Below are 22,777 nucleotides of genomic sequence, written 5' to 3'. Positions count from 1 at the left end.
TTTAACCCTTTCAGGGTTAAACCTTTTTACTTTTTGTAAAAAGGTTTTACAAAAAGTAAAACCTTTTTACTTTTTGTAAAAAGTAAAAAGGTTTTTACTTTTTACTTATAATAAAGTAAAAAGGTTTACTTTATTATAAGTAAACCTTATAATAAAGGTTTACTTATTATAAGGTAAACCTTATAATAAGTAATAATAAGAGGATCCTGACACAAAGGATCCTTTGTGTCAGGATCCTTTGTGTCAAAGGATCCTGACACAAAGGATCCTTTGTGTCAGGATCCTCCTGACACAAAGGAGGATCCTGACACAAAGGATCCTCCTTTGTGTCAGGAGGATCCTTTGTGTCCTCCTGACACAAAGGATCCATAAATTATGATCCTTTGTGTCAGGATTTTTTTTTCTTCCAATTTTTTTATTTTCTTAAGGCATAAAAAAGGTAGGGAAGAATTTTGTAAAAAAAAAAATATTTTTTTTTAGGTGATCAATTGTAATTTTCTCCAAATACAAAGTTATTTGAAAAATCCATCAGTAGTATCGTTCTTTATCTGATGTCACAATTTTGTTTTTACCGTCTACAGTGGAAGGACAGACCGGGTCTGTCGGCCATATTGGATTTAACAAAAATAATTTCTTGCATTTGCAGCTGATGGCCAGTAGTTGATGGTGTATTTTATGATGCATTGGTGTCCACTTCAGTGGTCTGTGTGCATTTATGACATAAAAATCCACAAGAAGCACAAGAAAATGGCTTTTAGACAGCTGTCCACTGTAGTGACCGCTATGCATGAACAGTTTAACTTTAAAGCCTCTTCACTAAACAATAAACTCTTATTTATTTGTATATTGTTGAGTTTAAGACTTAGATTTGCTGCTTTTGTCGGGGAAGCTCATACATCTGTGTTATCTTCATTTAGGTTTATATTGTGATCCTTAACCCAACAGACTGGCTCTGTTTTTTGTTTGCTTTCCGGCTCTGAACTTCTTGTGGCCCAGTTACGTTTGTTTAAAGAGCAAATAAAAGAAGAAAAGAGACAATAAGGCCTTTCATTGAGAGTAGGTCAGTTTGATTACTGCTGTGAGCTCTGGCTGTCACAGAGATGAGAAATAAGACGTAATTAACTAAACAACCTGTAGCGTTGTTAGTCTTTATAAAACCAGGCTGTACATAAATAAATAAGAGAGATTTGGTTAGATTTTTTAGCCGCTGTTTTGTTTTTGGTCTTGCCGTTTTGTGGCGAAGGGCTTGAGTGTTTGAACAGCCGGGTGGAGCCGCATATGGAGGTCAGATCGAAGGTCACCCCTCCTATTTAATGTTCCATCATGACAGAAAGTCCATGTAACAACTCCAAGCTTTTAACGACGCAGCCTTAACTCTCAGTCTCAGCTGGTTTTACGACCATTTTCACCCCCCATGAACTCACAGTGACCTTAAAGATGACCTATTCTGCTTCCTTGAACATGTCAGGACAGGTTTATGGCCTACACAAAACGCGTTCAATACACATTTTGCTCAAAAACATTCTTATAAGATGAGATTTTAGTTTGTTTTAGTGCCTCTTGTCACTCTAAATCCAAATAAGCTGCTGGCCACACCCGCCCGACTCAACACTTACACTCGCACATGTAACAGATGTGCAGTTTTACAACCACAAATCTTTGAAAAGTAGAAGCAGAGCCTCCTGCACTAACAACAAGAATGCAACAGGCGGTTTCTGGATGGTAACTCAACAGTAAAATGCTTTTCTTTACCAGCAGCCATTATACAGTAATAAAATCAGCTGACTAAACATTCTGCAGCTCAGTTGGGGTTGCTAGGTAACGGGCTGGGTTGCTAGGAAACGGTGCAGAGCCCATCGGATGTTACTCAACTTATTGTCAAACAAATTAGCCTGGTAAAACCAGACCTCTGTATTCGGGCTGGTCACTTGGCTGTTGAGAAAAGATTTCTTCCTGGAGGTGTCGAGTCTGTTGAAGCTTTACGGTTTACCAAATTGCTAGCGTTTAATTGTGAAGTATGTAATGCACCAGTTTGACGCTATGAAGCTAAGAAATTGACATCATTGTTCTGTTTGCTGATTGGTGCGGTTGAAATTCTGCCTGAGGAATCCCAGTGAATGGGAGACAGTCCAGACTGGCTGTGAATCGAGTGGAAGTGCACAGAAAGGCAACGGTCAGGCTGCCAGAAAAACCGCTGGGTGGATTTTCCTAAGTAGTTGGGCTGGTTTTAGAAGCAGTTGAGACCCAAATAAAAGTATAAAAATGTTGAAAAAGTGAATTTTGCGTAATAGGTTGCCTTTAATGGCCCTATGACTCCGAGTGTAACCCACTAGTGGTGTAAATATCCCAACAACAGGAAGGTTCATTCTTCTAGGGCTGGGTGAGATGGCTTCAGAATAAAATCTCCTGATTTTTTCATACCAGATTCAAATTGCAATTAATTTTTATTATTTTTTTTTTGTTTTCTAGAAAAAAAATTACAAATGATGACAAATATTTTCAAAATGCCATCTGTGAGTTGTACAACGGAGTAGGGCTGTTGTAAACGAATATTTTAGTAATCGAGTAATCTATCGATTATTCTTACGATTAATCGAGTAATCGGATAAAAAAAAATTATAAAATGAAATATTGGTAAATCTGGCATAATACCGGTGTTACTATCAGATATCAATATCAGTCCAATTTTTCATATTTGAGCATCCCTAACAGTTGCTTTTTTGTAGTTTAGAAAACTAACCTGTAACAATAATAGCTCACTTTCTAAGTTAACCAGAAGAAAAGTTATAGAAAAATCTGAAATTATATTGAGTTTAATAACAAAGAGGCAGGCTCACAAATATGCTTATAAAAAATGTCTACAATCCAGCTTTTAGTTTATGTATTCATCTTCAGTGAGTTTAATAGATTAATTAAACTCACCTTGCCACCTAACCTGTCACGCTTTGGGTTTGAAAATACGGGAAATGCCGCCTGGAGTGGGAGGAGAGGGCGAATGAACGAACGTAAGATGGAGGGGAGGAAATAGACCAGCGGACTGACGAACCGTTAGACCGGGGGACGAACACGGGGGGAAGCAATACGGGATATTTACGACACCTTCACTGGTCACACTCAGAAACTCATCTACCAGCCATGTACGATGCGCTCCGCCACCCGTTTCTTCAGACCGGGATATGAAATTTATTGTGCGGTTCGTCGGTAAAGCTACATTTACACGGTAAGCATCAGCTACTCAGCCGCCCGCCCTGTTCAGGCTATCCGCTCACCTCAGCGCTCTTCCCGCCGTTCGCTTTCAACCAGCAGCCCCGGAGGAGAAATGCTGCCGTACTCCAGGCATTCCCCAGTCATTTTAAGGATGCTTATTGGTTCCCCAAAAACGATAAAAAGTCGGGCATTATCATCAATCAATAAAATCCCCACGGGCCAAACTTGAAGATTGGACTTTATGCCGCTGAGACTTAGCTTTTGTCAACAACTCAGAGGCGGAAGTGAGAGCTCCGCGCAACGCAAATGAAGTCCCGGCCGGAACACGGTGCGCTAACTAATAAAACATAAATTAACGAAGCTTCGAGGCAGGTAAATTTTCCTCGAGGAATTTTAGTAATCGAGGTACTCGAATCATTCGAGGAATCGTTTCAGCCCTACAACGGAGCATTAGGCCACACTATGAAAAGTTTTAATTACGAGAATGTAGTCATAATATTAGAGTAAAGATGCAATTTTACAAAAAGAATGTTTTAAAATTATGAGAAAAGTCATTTTAATGAAAAGAAAAAAAACGTCACCAGCTCATCCATGTTTCTTTGAAATAAACTGAGAATAGTTTGATGCTTCTAATGCGTTAAAAGACTAAATAAAACCAACATCAAAGCATAACTTCACAAAAAGCCTTTAACTTTGCAGTGGCGCTCTCCAGAGGGGGACCAACGGGGCCCACGGCCCTCCTGGAAAATCCTGGACTTTATTGTATTGATTGGATGAAACTTTTGACTCAAATTGAAGAAGTTGATCAATCTCGACTTCCTTAGATGGGTTGCTTTAATCACTTAAGCTACTAATGAAGTCATACTGCATTGTTTTGTAATTTGTGTTCATTATATGTGTTCATTATTATGATTCAAACATGACTACACTGAAAAAAGCTCAATTTAATAAAAAATATTGATTTATTTTTGTTAAATATGACACTTAAATAACTTAATTGGATGAACTTAATTTGATAATTTGTAACTCAATGTTTTTAAGTTGGATCAACTGTTTTCCTTTTTCAGTGTCGATGACTGAATTGTATTAAAATAAAGTAAGCTGATTTAAACTCGATCACATGCTGCTTTTTGTAAACTAATACTAGTAATTAAGTATTGATACTGGAGAGTGTTTTCGGATTCATGGGTGGAGACGCTTCTGAGAACATTTCATTTCCGTCCTCGTTGCTGTGGTAAACTCTGCCTCTGGTTTTGTCTTTGGGGACAGTTTGATGTCGTGACTCATACTGGGAATCATCTCTCACTTTGAAATGGGATGCTTTGCCAACCACCAGACACACCTGCAACTGTCACATTACTTTTGTGAAGAATTAGTTCAGGCAGTTCCAAAACATCGTGAAACTCGCTGGTCAGTTTGCCACAAATATTGACAGACATATTTATGTTTGAAGGAAAGGAATTTGAAGAAAGAATGAGGAACCGGTTTTAGATTTGTTTGCGTAGCAGCAAAACTTCCAGCAGATTGTTTTTGAACATGCCGCTTATTTCTGAGACTAAATCTGTCATTAAATCTGTGAAGCATCCTATGTTTGCATAGTGCATGTATGTTGGAATGAAGGATGTAAATGTTTTGGTTTTTCCCACATATTTATTGATCTCCAGACCATTTTGAGCTGAGAGTTCAAACCTTTGTACACAATCTATGAGCTCCTGCAAGTGCGCAAAGTATTAAAAATATACATAACTCCTACAAAGGCAGTTTGGCTGAATTTTAAAAATATTTACTACTCTGCAAGGGTCCATCAGGTACAACAGTGTAGAAACAAAAATAAGAATAGTGAAGATCCACCAAAAAGTCAAAAAAAGAGAGAGAACATTTTTGAGGTTAAAAAGTTTAAATTTTGCTACAAAAACTGAAATTTTGAGGTTAATCAGAATTTTTCTAGAAAAAAAACTTGGAAATTTCAGAGTTTGAAAAGAAAAAATTGCTAGAAAAAAAAACTATTTTAGATTAATCACAAGAATTATCTTTTTAAGAGTTTCAAACTTTTTGACTTTTGGAAATTTTCTGAATTTCAAATATAATAGAAATTTTAATTTTGACTCAGAAACCTCCACACGTTTTTCTAGAAAATTTTAGTTTTTCAAGCAAATCTTTGACTTTTCACTCTCGGAAATTAACTTTTTTTTTTTTTTAGAAATAAACAGATTTTTCACACTTTAAACTTTTTTTAATGTCTTAAAACATCAAAACCAGTAGATTAAATTCTGACCGAAAACATCATAAATCATGCATGAAAAAACCCAGTAAGTTTGGTTAAAACATGAAAACTTTGTGTGCTTGTGGATCTCTCTCGTCACGCTGGTTCAGTTGGAGGCCAGAACGTTCAGAAACTCTTAAATCTCACGCCTCTAACTTTTCTTCCCATTAGTCATAAATTCTTCTTAGATTTGTTCTGATTCTGGGAACATTGATTTCATTCGTTGTATCTGATAATGGCGCGAATCAGAACGGCCTGAGATTGTGACGGAAAGTACTTCACCGCCTGAAAATTTAGTTGTCATCAAACACTGGATGCATCCAGTCGTAACGGCCTGCAGGTATTTTGTCAAAACGATCACATATTTTTGTCAAAGCAGCTTTCCTGGAAGGAATGCATTAGTAGAAAAAAATGTGCTTTAGCTTGCTTCATTCGCAGGAAAACCCGTTTTATGTAAATATGCAGCAGCAGACGTCACATAAAGGCTCTAAAACTTTTCCAGAGATAAGAAAGAAGTAAAAAAGCATCACCTTTAGTAAATAAGCCCTGACCTAAATGTAAAGAAAGTTTCCCTGTTTGTTCCTTCCGGGCCCTGTGTCTCCATATTTACCTACTCTGATTAGAAATTCTGATGAGTTAAGTGGAGGACAAACAAAATAATCTGATAAGATTATCTGATCAAAAGGTTGGTATGTTTATGTTTCAGAAGTTTTCTTGATAAAATCATAAAAGGATATTCACAAATGTGATTAATTATATAATTAAACTTGATCTGAACTTTTCCGATATGTTTTTCAGATAATTAATAAATGTAAGTAAGTTGCAACATTTAATTAGTCATTTTCTTATTATTTTAAGTTCAAGTAAAAATAATTTTTACGCATCTGTTTGAAAATGATTGGGATTTGAAATGCGGGGCAGCAGTACCCTCTGGTGGTGGCAGAAGGAAGTGCAACATAACGGTAATCAGCGGAAACAAGCTTTATATTGCTCTTCAGAAATAAACTGGGGGAAATAGATGAAATAAAATAAAAATAATTTGAGCTTTAGCATGGTTAAAATTAGGCAGAAACTTAAAACAACTGATTTTACTGTTTTCAGACTAGTTTGATGTAATATTTTCTTTTATGACTCTTTCAGTTATATTCTGTTGTACATAAATAGTGTGAATAGTTACTTAAAATTAGTTGTTAAACTAGACGTGTTCTTCAACCTACTGGTTTTTAAACATGTCAGAATAAAATGTAACATTCTGGATGTAAAGGAGTAAATAAATAGCATTTGATGCTGAACTCAGTGAATTATGAAGAATTTAAAATGTTTTTGTTTGCTAAAGCAACTCAAGGGGGCGCCATATTAGAGGGGGCGCCAAAATAGTTCTGGAATAATTATTTCTAGTCTGCATTTTCTGTATTTGACAGCTGTTTGTGCATTAAAAAACCCAGAAACAACCAACCAGTCAGAGCGTCTTAGTGCTGTCAATCAATCTCATGTACATGCTGCTCAATGAGCTAATGGCAGAGAAACAAAACTGTTCACAATAGCCTCTGGGAAAGCATAGCCTAGCAGCACACACAAACCTGATTGACAGCGCTAAGACCCGCCTCCTGGCTCTGATTGGTTGTTTCTGATTCAGCTGTGTATTTCTTTAGTTGGCACTGGGAGCACTGGGAGAAGGCAGAGAAAGCTTCTCACAGATTACCTGCCTCATACTACACTGTCATGACAAGGTGGCAGTTTTAACAAAAATGTAAAATAAATAAAAGTTACAAGTCTAGCTTTAATAATCAACACAAAGACGTACTTATCAAATCTCATCCTTTGGAGAATCCTCATTATTTTTCATATCTTTAATTCAATGTCAGTGCTAATCTTTGGTTGGTAACTTTATTTTTTCTTATAGGAACAAGTTGACTGGCAGGTTTCAGTTGTTTCAATTTTAATAATTTAATAACTTTAGTAAGTTGAACTATTAGATCTCATCTATCTATTGAGTCAATTCTAAGCTTTCTGGCTCCGCCTAGTGGCCGTTTACTTTACTGCTCATAGACATAAAAAAAAACCCTCTTAATTTTTTTTTATGTTTTATTTTTTCAGTAAGTAACCAGCATCATAGAAAACCCAAATATATATAAATATATACGTACATAAAACCATAGAATAAAACATTTTAAAAAAGCAGAAATCCCATTTGAAATGAAAAAGCAATGTCTGGTTCAAGTGCGCTGAGTGGAAGAAAGTTTGTAACAGTCACAAATTTCAACCTGTTGAAACTCCAGGTCAGTTTTTATAGCAAACGAATATAAAACAGCTGACAGTGAAAATAATATATATTAAAAAAAACCTAGTAGATGAAACTATAAGCAGCATTTTGTTTACAAATAAGCACTTAAATATTTGCAGTTTTACCCCAAAAGCAGCAACGATATCAAACAGTAACAGACTCCATGTTTCCTACTCAAACATTAAAAGGTTTTGAAAACAATATTTTCAGAGAAAAGTGGAAAAAAGTTAAAAACTGAACAAACATAGTTGTGTCAGATCACAACTTTGTTATTGTAAAAAAACCTACAATGACCTGATAGGAGTTATTAGAAATGCTTCTGGTTTTATTTCTCTCTGAAGAAGATTCATAATGTAACCTCACTGGTGCCATTTCTTAAAACTGAAATTAAACCGTTGTTATATTATGAATTATTCTAAAAAATGATTTTACTAACAAAAACTAATTTTTAAAATTTAAAGAAAGCATTAAAAATCGTCAGTATTTCTACATTTTTCCATTATTTTGTAGCCTTTTCTCTGTCAGAGTGGATACATAATGTTTAAGTCAGTCAAAACAACAACACTGCCCTTAAAGCTGCAGTACGTAACTCTTATAAAAAATATTTATTATATTTGTTGAAACTGTCACCATGTCGAGACAGTAAAAAATTAAACGGATAATCTGAAAAAACATCAATTTCCTCTGCCTTCTTAAACAACCAAATAGAGCCAAGAGGCGGGTCTTAGCGCTGTCAATCAGGCTTGTGTACGCCCTGTAGTTAGCATAGCCACCAACGATGGCAGATAAATGGTTTTTCTGTAACGGTGAGTTATTTCTCCACCGTTTGCACATTTAATACGTTGACAAGATTGATTGACAGCGCTAAGACCCGCCTCCTGGCTCTGATTGGTGTTTTTTGTGCATTTCTTAAGACAGCAGTAGAAGTTCAGGGAAGAGGTGGAGGTTGTCAATCTTTTCACAGATCATCCATCTCATCCTACTAGGACATGGTGACAGTTTTAACAAACTTTTTTTTATTTTTAGATAAAAGTTACACGCTGCAGCTTTAATGTCAGTTTTTGTTTGATGGGGAACCTGAAGGTTCTCCATGTTGGACCAGGAACATCTGCAGAAGCTTCTCTCCATCTTAGACCTGCAGATTATCTGCAGGTCATCCTGTTTTCCCTCTTTTCTGTGATTGAGCCGTGTTAGTTTGGCTTAGTGTGATCTTTTCTTCTAAACTCTGGTTTAGATGTTCAGGCCGTCGTGCCTCATGGCGTCGTATTTGGACCTCGATCCTTTCCGGCTGTGTTCATGCTCCCTGTCACTTCCTCTCCTCCTCTGCCTCCTCTCCTCCTCCTCTTGCTGCTGGTCTCCAGCAGCTCTCTCGAAGCGCCTCCGGGCGCTCTCCACTCTGCTGCTCCGCTCTTCGTTCTCCCTAACATGGTGGCTCATCTTCCTCTCCCTCAGAGACTCTTCGTCTCTGTGGCTTCGATGCGAGTCTTTTCTTCCGGTCTCCTCCTCTCCTCTCCTCCTCCAGCTCTCTCTGTCTCTGTGGTGACTTCCTCTCTCCTCCCTCCTTTCTCGTGTCTCGTGTTTTTCTCCGTCTTTCTCGCCTCGGCTGCTGTGTCTCCTCGATGTCTCAGTTCTCCTCTGGGGTTTCTCCTCCCCTGCATGATGGATCGTTGTTTCTTTCTGCTGATTTTCAGGCTTCGTTTTGATTTCTGGGGTTTTATTCGGTTCTTCTTTAGGCTTTTCGGGCTTTTTCTCTGGTTTCTTTCCAGGCAACGTTTGGTTCCCAGTTTCTTTCTCTTTCTTGCTTTCCTTCTCAAATTGTTCTTTTAAAACGTCTTTTTCTGTTTTCACACTCGTTTCATTTACCTTCTTCTTCTTCTCAGATTTGGATTCAGATATTTTCTCACCTTTGTCTTTTTCCTCCACATCTTTTTCCTTCTCGATCTTCTCTTCCTTTTTCTCTTTCTTCATTTTAAGAATGTCCAACACCGAGTCTTTGCTCTTCTTTGGCTCCTCCTCTTCCTCCTTTTCTTCCACTTCATGTTCCTTCACACTCTTCTCTTCCTTTTTCTTTATTTTAAAAATGTCCAACACTGATTCTTTGCTCTTCTTTGGCTCCTCCTCTTCCTCCTTTTCTTCCACTTCATGTTCCTTCACACTCTTCTCTTCCTTTTTCTTTATTTTAAAAATGTCCAACACTGATTCTTTGCTCTTCTTTGGCTCCTCCTCTTCCTCCTTTTCTTCCACTTCATGTTCCTTCACACTCTTCTCTTCCTTTTTCTTTATTTTAAAAATGTCCAACACCGATTCTTTGCTCTTCTTTGGCTCCTCATCCTCCATTTTTTCTTCCAGTTCTCCAGTTTTCTCCACGCTCTTCTCCTCCTTTTTCTCCTTCTTTATTTTAAAAATGCCCAACGCCGATTCTTTGATCTTCTTTGGCTCCTCGTCGCCCTTTTCCTCCTCCATTTCTCCTGTTTTCTCCACACTCTTCTCTTCCTTTTTCTCCTTCTTTATTTTAAAAATGTCCAACATTGATTCTTTGCTCTTCTTTGGCTCCTCCTCCTCTCCCTCCTCCTCTTCCTCATCCTCTGTTTCTTTTTCCTTCATGCTCTTCTCCTCCTTTTTCTCCTTCTTTATTTTAAAGATATCCAACGCCGTCGTCTCTTTGCTCTTCTTTGGCTCCACCTCTTCTTCCTTCTCTTTTTTGTTCAGTTTCTCCTCCATGAAGTCGATCTCCTGCTCCAGCTCTGCCAGTTTCTTCGGGTCGGACTCAAACTCGTCTTCCACCTCCACCTCCTCAATGTCCTCATACTCCTCCACCTCGATGCCGTCCATCGTCTTCTGCAGCTGCGTCTTCACCTTGTTCAGCTCCAGCAGGCCTTCCTGAAGGTCTTTGCACACCTGCCGGATCTTGGCGGCGAACTTGGTTTTGGCTCCCTTGTGGAGTTTGTGGGAGTCTTTGGCGAGGAAGAAGATGTCCAGGGCGAGGAAGAGGGCGGACATGACGCCCGTGGTGACGCTGACGGCCTGGACGGCCTTAGCGGCGCCGCCGGCGGCGCCCAGAACCTGAACGGTGCTGATGAGCTTATCGGTGTTGATCATCAGGGCTTTTCCCGCCCGGCCGCCCTCCTTCATCACGTGTTTAATGTTGTGGTTTAGAGCCTTTTTGGCGGCACTTTCAGAGTATTTCTCAAAATCCCACTCCTCCAGGGTGTTCATTCCCTCCTACAACGGGAAGCGACAAAACCAGACAATTAGCAGCTGCATGGAACTGCGCAAACTGAAATGATGAAAATGAATTATCTTAATGGAAACACTCATGTTTTTTGATAAAAAGTTTGTGCGCTACACTGCAAAAACACAAAATCTTACCAAGTATTCTTGTCATTTTGTATTTCAGCAAAATACAAAAGATTGCTTTAACAATAATTCCTAAATATTCAGAGAAAATTATTAGTTCCACTGGCAGATTACTTCATTACAACAGGGGGAAAATGTGTTATAAGTTAAATAATCTACCAGTGGAACATTTTCATCAATATTAAGGAATTATTGTTTCTTGCTGAAGAGTTACTTGTAAGTTAGTTTTGTCTGTTTGTTAGTTATTTGCATTAAAAAGTAGACCAAAATAATCGGTAAGAGTTTTTGCAGTGTAGGATGAGGTGTGTTGTTTTCCCAGTCATATCTAAATAGATTTATTGTGCAGAACTGTAATGGAAACACTTTTTTCACACCACACGAGTTTGTGACCAACAGCCAAATGTGACTACTGGCGAAAACCATGAAGAAGTACACCTGTCACAATAAGCAATAAATCAATAAATCACATAAAACAAACTCGATGATTTATAGTTTCTCTTTCTACCACCCTTTCTTCATCCAAAGTATAAACAGTTTGTGGCTCCATCAGCTGAATAAACACTAACCTCTCCTCTTATGATCAATTATTAACTTAATCTTATGTAACTGTTTACGTTTGTCGCTGCCATTTTAATGACTTATCACATCAACAATCATATTCAGATGTGATTTTTAATTTAATTCCTTATTTAATCAACACACCACATTTGTGAAATTGTTTTTATTCAACATTAGCAGAATATCGACAAAGATTTGCTCACATTTGTAATAGAAACGCAGCTAATGATGTTGGATTTTACAGAAATACCAAACATGGCTGTTAATGTGAGACTTCGACTGTTTCTAACTTCCAAGTGAAAACATAATTCAGGTCATGACTTCCAGTTCAGCCAGAAGATCCAAAATATAAAACTTTTTCTAATTTTGTTTACTTTTTATTGCTTTTTTGTCCAGAAATTCAATGAACGTACAGAGTGATTTGCTTGTGAATGTTTAAACTGGTCTCTATTCGTTTTTCTGGAGGTCTTTTAAGAGTTTTAATGGACTTTTTAGTTGAGTTTTCCCACCACTTATTCAGGGGAATAGTTTCCGTTTTGTTGTTTTAAAACAATTTCCTCACCTGAACGAACTCCATGCACTTCCTGATGTCCTCGATCTCCTCCTGGTAGCCCTGGATCATCTTCTCCACCTTCTTGCGGTCCATGTTGGAGTGCACGGTGTCGGTGATGTTGGCCGTCGCCGACGTGATGCTGCCGGCCGTCGCCACGCCGATCCCCACCGCCGTGACGATGATCGACGCCCCGAAGGTGAACGGAGCCAGGATGAGGCCGGTGATGGTCGCCACGCTGCCCGCCACGCTGGCCACGCCCCCTCCCACAGCGGCCGTCACCGTCTTCTTGTGGAACTCGTCTGCGGCGTCGGCCATCGACAGCAGCTCCAGGATGCGTTGCTGCAAGGACGCCCCCCGCTGGTTGAAAAGGTGAACGAAAACACGGGCTGCCATGTAGACTCGATCGGCTGCCTGCTCCATCGCACTGCAGACAGAAAATAAAAATAAAATAAAACAAAAGAATCAGGATGAAAAAGAAAGGAGTTTCTACATAATCAAAGACTGCAGATTTGACACATTGTTTTGTTATTTTGCCAATAAAATGAACATTTTGACTTAATTTAGCTTCTTAACAAAAATATTAATCTTATTTTTATGAGGCTGTTATTTGTTGCTGGAGAATTAAATTTATCTTTAAAAACAACAACAAAAATACCCCCAAATGTTTTCAGTTCACTTTGAATTGGACTGAATGAACTACTTTACAGATTTCAGTAAATAAACTGAATCTGTTTTTGAAGCATCTTCAGATATGACGGAGTATTTGGGCCATACTAAGAACTAATACAAAATAAAACTATGACAGTAGTAATAACATTATGCCTTTATTCTACTCCATTCTTATAATTTTAAGACTTTATATTCCCCTATTTTTTATTTTTTTTACTTTATTCTCATAATATTTTGTCTTTATTTTTGGTCATTTGTTTTACTTTATTCCTGTAATTTTGTGACTATTATTGTAATATCATGAGTTTATTCATGTATTTTTATTAATTTTTTAAATTTTAATATTGTGGCCCTAATACTCCGCTGTGTTCAGACATCTTTTGTAAATTAAAATTATGAATGGACGGAGAAATACAACATTTTATAAAATGGGACAAGGAATAAAGTCTAGAAATTTAATCCCCAATAAAATAAACCTTTTCCTCTGAAGTTCTTACATTTGTTCATCCTCCTCCTGGAAGTTTGAGGTCTCGCTCCACTCGGTCCAACCTGGAAACCAGCGGCACAAATCCATCAGTCAGAGAACAAGAAACAAACATGAACCAAATTTATGTTAAATTTAAATAACATAAATTTTGATATCAACCTTTCACTGAGTTCCACCACTCCATCAGCTCATTGTTCTCCTGAAATCACAGATCCTTCTGTTAATCTGGAGACAATCCGGCCAGTTATAAACACTCTGGGTTTAATCCCACCTGCTCCATCTGGGTCAGGCTTTCCTCAGTGGGATAAGCTGCCATCTCCACCGGCTCCACCACCACCGTGCTCTCCTGATAGACAAATAGTTCAAGCTTTTTTTGTTTTCTGGGGATTTTTAAGTCAGAAAAACACACTAATATGTCTTATTCTCATAAAAGGAAAAGATTTTAGCTTTAATAATCCTTTAAAGAAAAGGCCTAGGATCTGAAGTTATATGTAAATATTATAATAAAGATAAGAAAATAAATAATTTATTTATAAATAACTTATGGAAATGAAGTCATCCTGACCTGTGGCGTGTTCAGCTCCTCCATCTCAACGCTCTCCTCAATCACAGGTATTTCACTGGATTTCTGAATAGTTAAAAATAAAACAATGTTAAATAAATTAACCTGTTTTAAGTAACAAATTAAGTCTGGTTCGTATGTAAATCCCCCATTAAGCAGAAAATACCTCTGCGGACGTTCTGGGAAGAGTTTTCTTGACTCGAAAAGACACAACCTGTCAAACAAGAACAAAATAAAACTTTACATTTCGCCACTATAAATAACTCCAAACACTGTTTATTATTCTGCAACTTATAAATGACAAAGTAAAAATAACTTGCTCTGCGTTTCTTCTTTATGGTTCTCTTGCGACTCAGTCCGCGTCCAGCAGGTGGCGCCACGTCTTCACCTTCCTGCAAACCAGCAAATAAAGAAAAACATCATCAGGCAACTGGAACATAAAACTGCGTTTATTTAGATTTATATATGATTTTATCCAATATGAACTTGTTTTTGTTTTATTTTCTGCAATTAAAATCAAACTGGAGATTCTCAAATTTCAACATAATCAAAGTCAAAACCTAAATGTTTTATATAGATTAATTTTGCACAGAGATTTATTTCAGGTGTAAATTTATTTTAATTTGATCATTAAGGTTTATAGCTAATGAAAAAAACAAAAATACTGTCTAAGAGCAATAAAGGATTTTAATGCAAAAAAACTCTTAAATGTTTTTTATCTCTGTTTGCCACATTGTTTATACAACTTTTCCTACCACAGTTTTTCCTTCCACTCAACTTACCATTAATATAATTAGACAGAACGGATCATGAACAGCCATGTATTAATCTATGTGGAATGAATCTAATTATTTGAAACTAAAATAGTTTAATTTAAAGAACTAGTTTCAATCCTCACATTTACTTTGTTACCAGCAGAAGCAGGATATTTATATTTACATTTTGTTATAGAATCGGTTTGTTTTTACCTGCTGCTCCGTATTTCTAGGCGTTCGTCTGAACATCCCGGACAGCCCGGCTTTTTTCTCCTGTTTCATAAACATTATGAAGGTTTCATTTAAAGTAAGAGGGAAAAAAGGACATGAAATCTGAGGGATTTACCTTGGCGGTGTCACAAAGATTATCTGTACTGCCTGACAGTTCTCGTTGAGCGGCGCAGTCGTCCTTTAGAAAGAAACGTTTCATCATTTTAATTACAATTCAAACAAAATGATACAATATGGACAAAACCTTGAGATTATACCCACATATTTGGACATTTTGAGTGAATTAACAAACATAAAATACAGTTTTCATCAAAATATTTGAACTCTGGTTTAAATGTTTGGATTTAAACTCATTTAGACCTTTAGATCTGAACAGACTAAGAAAATAAAGCTGTATGTTTTGCTCATGTTATCGGTTTAGTGATGCTACAGTGTTTAACTCCAGGTGCAGAAAAGACTAGAAGGATTGTTAATTGTTAAACCTCTAATCAAAGGTTTCAGGTTTTTGCTCTTACGTTCCCGGCCTCAGTCAGGCTGTCCAAGCTGGCCGACAGCTGCTTGGTCAGCGGATCCTGGAAAAGAGAAAAATCATTTCAACACTCAATTTCCACATCGTTCAGCAGTTAAAGAGCTTTTATATAATATACTGTAACTGATGTTTGCGCTGCAAAAAACACAAAATTGCAGCAAATAATTTTACTTTAGTTTCTGGTGCAAATAATTTAGTAAACTCAAAATGAGACAAAACGAACTTACAAGTAACTTTTCACCAAGATATAGGAGATTTTTTAGACTTAATAACTTCTTAATATTGATGAAAAAGTTCTAGTTCTATTGGCAGATTATTTCACTTATAACAAGATATTTTCCCATGTTACAAATGATATAATCTGCCAATAGAAATTAAATTTTTTCATTTACTTAAAACAAGCTCCTATATCTTGCTGAAAAGTTACTTGTAAGTTTGTTTTCTCTTATTTTAAGTTTACTAAAATATTTGCTCTAGAAACTAAACCAAAATTACTTACTAGAATTTTGTGTTTTTGCAGTGTGGATGGATGTTTTGAGTTTTATTACCTGCCAAAGTTGATGCTAACCATCGAAATATTATTAATTTATCAAAACTAAACAAACTGTTGTCATAAAATGAAAATCATTGCCTCTTCCTAAAGCTTATTGAAACATCAACCGGACATAAATCTGACTTCAGATTGGCAGGATTTGTTTCCCCGTTGAGCTTAAAGTAACATTTTCTGTCTGTTTTAAAGAAAAATAAACATGTTGGACATCAGAGATGAACAGTTTAGATTTCAGGAATAAAATAAACACTTTTGATGCATTAAGTGGTTTCATTACCTCAGTAGCAGCGGAGCGCGGAGATGGTTTGGGCGACCTTTTAAAGAACCCTGTAAGTCCTCCCGTTTTCTCCTGCAACAGATAATCCCATAAAAATAAAGTAAATATTTGAGATGAGAAACTAAATTAAGTCAAAATGTTCATTTCGATTAAATTTTCTTTTACTTTTGTTGGGTTTGCCTCCAGCAGATCTTCAGTGCTGTCAAACAACGTTGTGTTTTCGCCCGTCGCGTTTGACCCCTGAAGACACAACAGAGATTAAAATCTGGATAAAGAATAAAACAGAAACAAAAATGTTCAGCAGAGGTTTTATTCTACCTCCTCTGCCGGCTTCGCACTTCTCTTAAACACGCCGCTGAAAATATTTTTGTCCTAAAAATAGAAACAACAACCAGATCTAGAAGTGTTAGACAGGCGGTGGATACAAAGCGAAACTTATTTGATTTTCAAACTTTGGAGGAAAAACACATTGATTAGTTTTAAATGGATTAAAGAAGGAGGAGTGAAGTTCAGGAGTTCGTTTGGAGTGCAGAACCAACCGGACTGACCTCGTCTAGCAGGTTGTCAAAGCTTGAAGATCTTTTGAATATTCCAGCCAGGCCTCCTTTTTTCTCCTGCAGTCACACAAACAGGATTTTTATCTATTAATTTGATGAAAAACTGAAATTGGACTGAATATTAACCAATAATCAGTGGTCACTGTAGCTACATATTCAGGCTGCTGGAGGACAAACTGATGACTTTCTCCTACTACTCTCCAATTTCAACTATTTGCTATAACTTAAACTATGGCTGAAACAATTAATTTGATTTATTTGTCCCATATTCATGTTTATGTTCATAGGAGGTGAAAGAGCAACATTAACACATTTATTAATCCACCAATACGACACTGAATTGTCTCAGGATATTAAATCAACTTTAGCAGCAGCTGGTCTGACCCACGTTACAATCATTTATTTATTTAGTATTTAAGGTAGCTTAAAGCTACTCATAATTTATGTCATAATTATGAGATTTAAGTCATAAATCTCATAAAACTTATTGTAGAAAAACGCTCGTCTAAATGTACAAAACTCAAATAACAAAAAACACAAAATCTTACCAAGTAATTTTTAAATTTTTAAACTTCAAAATAAGAAACTAACTTAAAAGTAACTTTTCAGCAAGAAATAGAGGCTTGTTTTAAGTAAATAATTCCTTAATATATTTGTTAAAAAAACTAGTTCCTTTGGCAGATAAATTAACTTATAACATGTGAAAAATGTCTTGTTATAAGAAAAATAATCTTTTTCATCAATATTAAGGAATTGATAACTTAAAACAAGCCTCCATTTTTAGCTAAAATGTTACTTGTAATTTAGTTTGTCTTATTTCAAGTGTAATAAAATATTTGGACTAAAAACTAGACCAAAATTAGTTGGTAACATTGTGTGTTTTTGCAGTGTATTAAACATATGTTACGTGTAAAGCTTAAAGAAAACTGCAATCATTTTTAGTTTGAATGACGAAGCGTTTTCAGCTCCTCTTTGTCGGCAGGTTTCAGCTCATGTTCTCGTTAAAAAACGAGCGGTTTCATGAAATGAATGGAAACCTTTGGGCTGGTCGGGTCGGTCAGGTTCTCACTGCTGGCGGATAATCGTCTGTCAGTGTCCAGGTCCTGCAGTCAGAAGCAGAAAACGGTGAAGAAAAACCCAGAATCAGGAGTTTTGTTTCAAATCTGAGGAAGCTGCAGTACCTCCGTCTGTGCTTTAGCGCCCTCTGCTGCTGGCTTCGGTGTTTTCTTAAACATGTTGCTGAAAATGTTTTTCTCCTACAAATATGACACTGAACGTCAGTAAATGTTGTGATATGAGGGAACTGAAGGTGTTGAGATCCAGACCTTGTTATTCTCAGCCAGGTCTTCACAGCTGGCTGTCAGCTCTCGCTGAGCCTCTCTGTCCTGAAGCAGAAAGTCGTTTAAAAGCTTTTATATACTTTTTATAATACTTTCTAAAACACTGGACAGCAACTGCTTACTGGAGTCTCAGTCTTTTCTCCTTTGGGCGTCTTTTTGAGGAGCCCACTGAACAAACCTCCACCTTTCTCCTGATGAAACGTCAGAATAAAAGCTTGAGGATAAACCAGGAGGACAGTTTGGTGTGTTTTCTGGGTTTTTCCTCACTGACCTGTTTGTTGTAAGATAAGTTCTCAGTGCTGTCCGAGACATCAGAGTCAGAAACAGCATCCTGGAAACACAAACCAGAGACGTTCAGACCGACAGCCACTGAGTGAATCAGTAAGAGTGGAAAAATGTTGATTTGATGGATTAACTGTAGAAGGAAAAAGCAAGAAAGGAAGACGGAAAGAAAGAAGGAAAGGAAGCAAAGAGAAAAACTGAGCCAAAAAGCAAGCAAGGAAGAAAAAAAAACTAAGAAACACACAAAAAAAGGGAAAACAAGAAACATTTATGAATTAAATTGTCAAAAGGAAACTCAACAGCAGTAGACTAAAACAAAAACGTTTGAAGGTGAGGATTGGACCTCACCTCCTCCGACTGGACGGCTTTGGGAGTCTTCTTGAAAATTCCCCCAAATATTCGACCTTTTTCCTGTAACAAAGTTTTAGTAAAAACAGCAAACCAACATCAGTCATCGATAACTCAGCAGTAATTCAGAGTTTGAGTGTTTAACTGGGATAATGCCGATGAGGCAGATGGAATATTTGGGAAGGGAAATGGCGTTATAACGTTTAGCGTCATTGCTGGATTCTTATATAAAAATCGGTTCAAACAACAAAAAAGCCACCAACAATTTAGAATACTGTTTAAGAAAAAACAGAGAAATAACCCATTTAGCAGAATAAAGCGGCTACATTCTACCTAGTTTATCGCTCCATGTGCAACATTAAGACCAAAAATGAAAACAAATCAAATCCAAAATGTCTCACCTTGACTGGGTTTTCATTTGGACCTTCACTGCTGGAAGGATCATCATCCTGCGTCTTTTTGTCCTGAGGAAAACAATAAAATGAGTTGAAAATCAATGGAGACATCAGGATTATTTTTACCTTGACCACAAAGCATAACACAGTGGGTACAACATATTCTGAAACATTACCATCCATTATCAGCAGAACAGAAATGAAACGGATGAACAGAGGAGAAGCTGCTGACCTCCCTAATCTCTGAGTCGTCTCCGGAGGATTTCTTCAACTTCCCTTTTTCCTGGAAAACATACAAAATTCTTCCTTTTTAATTTCTAACTCCCTATAAGTTTTCCTCTAAATATTTTTAAAATCAAAAACAAAACCCAATCCCACCCAGTCCAGAAGAGAAACGCTGCCAAGCTGGACGGTACTTTTTGATCCTAAACAAAAAAGGGTGGCTTGATGCAAAAGTACAAAACAAAGTGCAAGTCTAAAAAAACATCATTAGCATAGAGTCTGTAGAAAGTAGCACAAAGCTCTAAATATTTGCTAAATTATTGTGACTAATTTCTTCTTTTATCTTGATTTCTAACCAACTCTCATGATCTTCGGCTTCTGTCACTGATATTTTCTCCATGATCATCAGAAGCAGAGAAAGTTCATCCAAGCAGCCAAATGTATAAAACATGAGCAGAGAGTCTGAATGCATCCTTTTGTAAATTCACCAGCTGTTATTACGACACCGTTTGGTTTGCATCAAAAGTATGGAAGAGATTATGAGAAATCTTAACTCTCTGGAAAAATCAAAGAATTTAAAACATTTTAATTAAATGACGAGCCATTCGGACCTTTTTGCTGGCAGCTTCAGACAGACTGTCGCTGCTTCCTGAAACGTCTCTGTGTGCTGCCAGATTCTCCTGCAACAAAACAGACAAGTGCAACAAAAATCCAGCAAAGCATTAAAATCCAGATCAACTGAATCAGAATGAGAAGAAACAACAGAGCAAATGTTCTCGACTAGCATGCTGACCAAATTATTAAATTAAATTAAATAAATAGAGATTAGGAGAAAACAGTAGCACTGTGGAGCTCAAGCTTCTTCACTTACCATAGATTAGGTGTTGAATAATTTTAAACAAACATCTGCAATATTTGCAGAGTATTAGGGGGAGCAAGATATTTAGAGCAGTAGTGACTTTTTCAAACTCAGTCCTTTTTCTAAACTGCTGAGCCGTTAATAACGTCAGAAACAATTACAACTGGTTTATAAAAGAAATTACTTTTGTTGTTCTAACAAACAGATGTGGCTTTACTTCTCTTCAGTTCAATATAATTGTTTTTGCGTCACTGATTTTTTTAAATCCAGGGTTTAAGAGATATAATCGTGTGTTTACTAATGAAAAACTGTGATACAGTCTAGAGGTTCACTGGAAATTTATTTTACAGAGTGGTGTTGTACTGTTCTGTTCCTGACAGCACAGACATGCTGTCATAACAGCACATCTGTTTCTATGTGTTCCTATGAAACACAGCTGTTTAGTTTTTCTTTTCCCAACATTTATTTTTGTTTTTGTTGATATTTCTGTAATAATTTCTGTAATTAAAAAGTCTTGGGGTCACATAAAGCTGATCAGAATTTATTAAACAAATATTAAGAGTTGGGTAGTAACTGGTTACATTTACTCAGTTACATTTACTTGAGTAACGTTCTAGAAAAAAGTACTTCTAGGAGTATTTTTACTGTCGTACTTTACTCTTACTTGAGTAAAATGTTTGCGTACTTTGCCCAGCTCTGTCAAATATAACAGAAGAGAACGTGTTTTTGTGTGGATGGAGTTTTTTCTTTTTTGATAAATAATGCAGGGAACGTTACCTCTCCTGCTGGTTTCGGGTTTTTTCTCAGAAGTCCAAAAAAGCTGCTTTTCTCCTTCAGAGAAACAACAAAACAGTGTTTTGTAGTCAGAGTTACCTGGAAACATGTTCTTCAGTCAACAGAGGAACCCACACAGGTTCAGACCTGTTCCCATGTTTATCATATGACTCATCCTGTTTTATCTGTCAGATCTGCCATGAAAGACTCACCTTGTTCTCCGTCAGGCTGTCGCTGCTGGCAGAGAGTTCGCCGTGTAACGACTCGTCACCCTGAACCGAAGGACAGACGTTACAGAAAACCAGGAAGTTACCAGAACATGTTTACCTGTGCTGCTGTGATGTGCTGTGACAAAAACATCTTGAGTTTTAAAGCAAGTAGATAACGACGTTTCTGGACTCTCTTTGAACACATTTGAACAGCCGTGAACTGAAAACCTTTAAAATGTTGGTGTCTGAAAAACAAAAACGTCTTGCCTCCTCCAACTGCGACCCTTCAGATGGTTTTGGAGATCGTCTAAACATCCCACTGAACACATTTCCTTTCTCCTAATAAAAAAAGTCACTTTTTTCAGATTTTATACCTTAAATGTAATTCAATATACAGGACATGGCTGGAAAAGATGAAAATGTCACTCAAATGTGTTTTTGGTTGTCATAAATTCATTAGACACCAATTTACAGGTCAAGGTTTGATAATTATGGTTCACAACTAATGAAACTCCAAACTTCCGCTTCTCAGTAACATCACATTATTACATGAAATTAAAACAAAACTATGTATTTTTTAATCCAAATGAGTCACAGACACACCTAAAACAGAAAAGCCACAAAAGGTTATTGCTTATCCAAGCATATGCTGCTGTAGCATATGTACGGACAAGGAACATACTCAGATAAATAATTCATAATTATTATTTAATTTTTATCAAAAATGATTAAGTGGTTGAAATCTAAAAATGTGTATTTGCTGAATGTCTGATTCTCTCTTCTGAAATGAATCAGAGAAGCGCCTGCAGACACCGGTGATGTTGAATCCAAACTCTGAAGCGTTCTTACTTTGACGTTGCTGTTTTCAGACAGATTCTCGTTGCTCTTTGACAAGTCGGACTGCAGGAAGCAAATAAAATAATAAAAACAAACCACAGAGCTGGTTGATGATGAATCAGTCAATAAAATCCACTGAGAAAAACTAAACTTTTAAAAACAAAACAGTAGCAACATGAGCTCAGGAGGTTTTATAATAAATGACCAAGAAGATCAGCATTGACTTTATTTACATGTTTGGTTTTAAGAATTTAAACAACAGAATATTTCCTTTACTTTAAAACTTGTAAGCAGACGGTTGCTCAAAGGTTTCACTGACATAGACTCCTTTTTTAGGAGATCGTTTACATCCAGATTTACCACGTTTGGCTTCTTCTGGTGCACAATTACGACACGTATGTCTCACATTAGCGAAGTAAAAGTTCAGTAAAATGTGACATGACCGTTCTGAATGCAGACGCTTTGAAAACAAGCAAATATGTGTCCAATTCAGTACCACATTAGGCACAAATCAGTCCCGTAGTGGGGAAATTTATTGTTACAGCAGCATAGCAGCGTAACAAAATACAACAAAGTGAAAATAATAATATCTAAAAACAATATAAACAAATGTCTGCAAGTAAAAAAAAGATAAAATAAAGTGATTTAGACACCAAAAAGTCCAGGATATGA

General features: G+C 36.8%; 1 protein-coding gene across 1 annotated transcript in view; it reads right to left on the bottom strand.

The window, feature by feature from the left end:
• Window positions 1–7,737: 7,737 nt before the first annotated feature.
• Window positions 7,738–22,777, bottom strand: part of LOC106928620 (uncharacterized) — a 29,819-nt gene continuing 14,779 nt past the window's right edge. The window contains exons 17-44 of the mRNA XM_088014788.1: window positions 22,007–22,168; window positions 21,536–21,607; window positions 21,272–21,331; window positions 21,063–21,116; window positions 20,038–20,106; window positions 19,437–19,487; window positions 19,211–19,273; window positions 18,810–18,872; window positions 18,451–18,510; window positions 18,302–18,370; window positions 18,165–18,224; window positions 18,021–18,095; window positions 17,877–17,942; window positions 16,831–16,896; window positions 16,601–16,654; window positions 16,448–16,522; window positions 16,283–16,354; window positions 15,442–15,498; window positions 15,042–15,104; window positions 14,909–14,968; window positions 14,261–14,332; window positions 14,107–14,154; window positions 13,944–14,006; window positions 13,650–13,724; window positions 13,538–13,577; window positions 13,389–13,440; window positions 12,232–12,646; window positions 7,738–10,976 (exon numbers count right to left, since the gene is read on the bottom strand). Of these exons, the coding sequence (XP_087870914.1) occupies window positions 8,985–10,976; window positions 12,232–12,646; window positions 13,389–13,440; window positions 13,538–13,577; window positions 13,650–13,724; window positions 13,944–14,006; window positions 14,107–14,154; window positions 14,261–14,332; window positions 14,909–14,968; window positions 15,042–15,104; window positions 15,442–15,498; window positions 16,283–16,354; window positions 16,448–16,522; window positions 16,601–16,654; window positions 16,831–16,896; window positions 17,877–17,942; window positions 18,021–18,095; window positions 18,165–18,224; window positions 18,302–18,370; window positions 18,451–18,510; window positions 18,810–18,872; window positions 19,211–19,273; window positions 19,437–19,487; window positions 20,038–20,106; window positions 21,063–21,116; window positions 21,272–21,331; window positions 21,536–21,607; window positions 22,007–22,168 (4,128 nt within the window). The 3' untranslated portion in view covers window positions 7,738–8,984. The remainder of the gene's footprint in view (window positions 10,977–12,231; window positions 12,647–13,388; window positions 13,441–13,537; window positions 13,578–13,649; window positions 13,725–13,943; window positions 14,007–14,106; window positions 14,155–14,260; window positions 14,333–14,908; window positions 14,969–15,041; window positions 15,105–15,441; window positions 15,499–16,282; window positions 16,355–16,447; window positions 16,523–16,600; window positions 16,655–16,830; window positions 16,897–17,876; window positions 17,943–18,020; window positions 18,096–18,164; window positions 18,225–18,301; window positions 18,371–18,450; window positions 18,511–18,809; window positions 18,873–19,210; window positions 19,274–19,436; window positions 19,488–20,037; window positions 20,107–21,062; window positions 21,117–21,271; window positions 21,332–21,535; window positions 21,608–22,006; window positions 22,169–22,777) is intronic.

Source organism: Poecilia mexicana, unplaced genomic scaffold (genome assembly GCF_051168715.1).
Source record: "Poecilia mexicana isolate PSO_F unplaced genomic scaffold, ASM5116871v1 scaffold_17, whole genome shotgun sequence".
NCBI lineage: Eukaryota > Metazoa > Chordata > Actinopteri > Cyprinodontiformes > Poeciliidae > Poecilia > Poecilia mexicana.
This window is presented reverse-complemented; position numbering and strand designations above follow the sequence as displayed.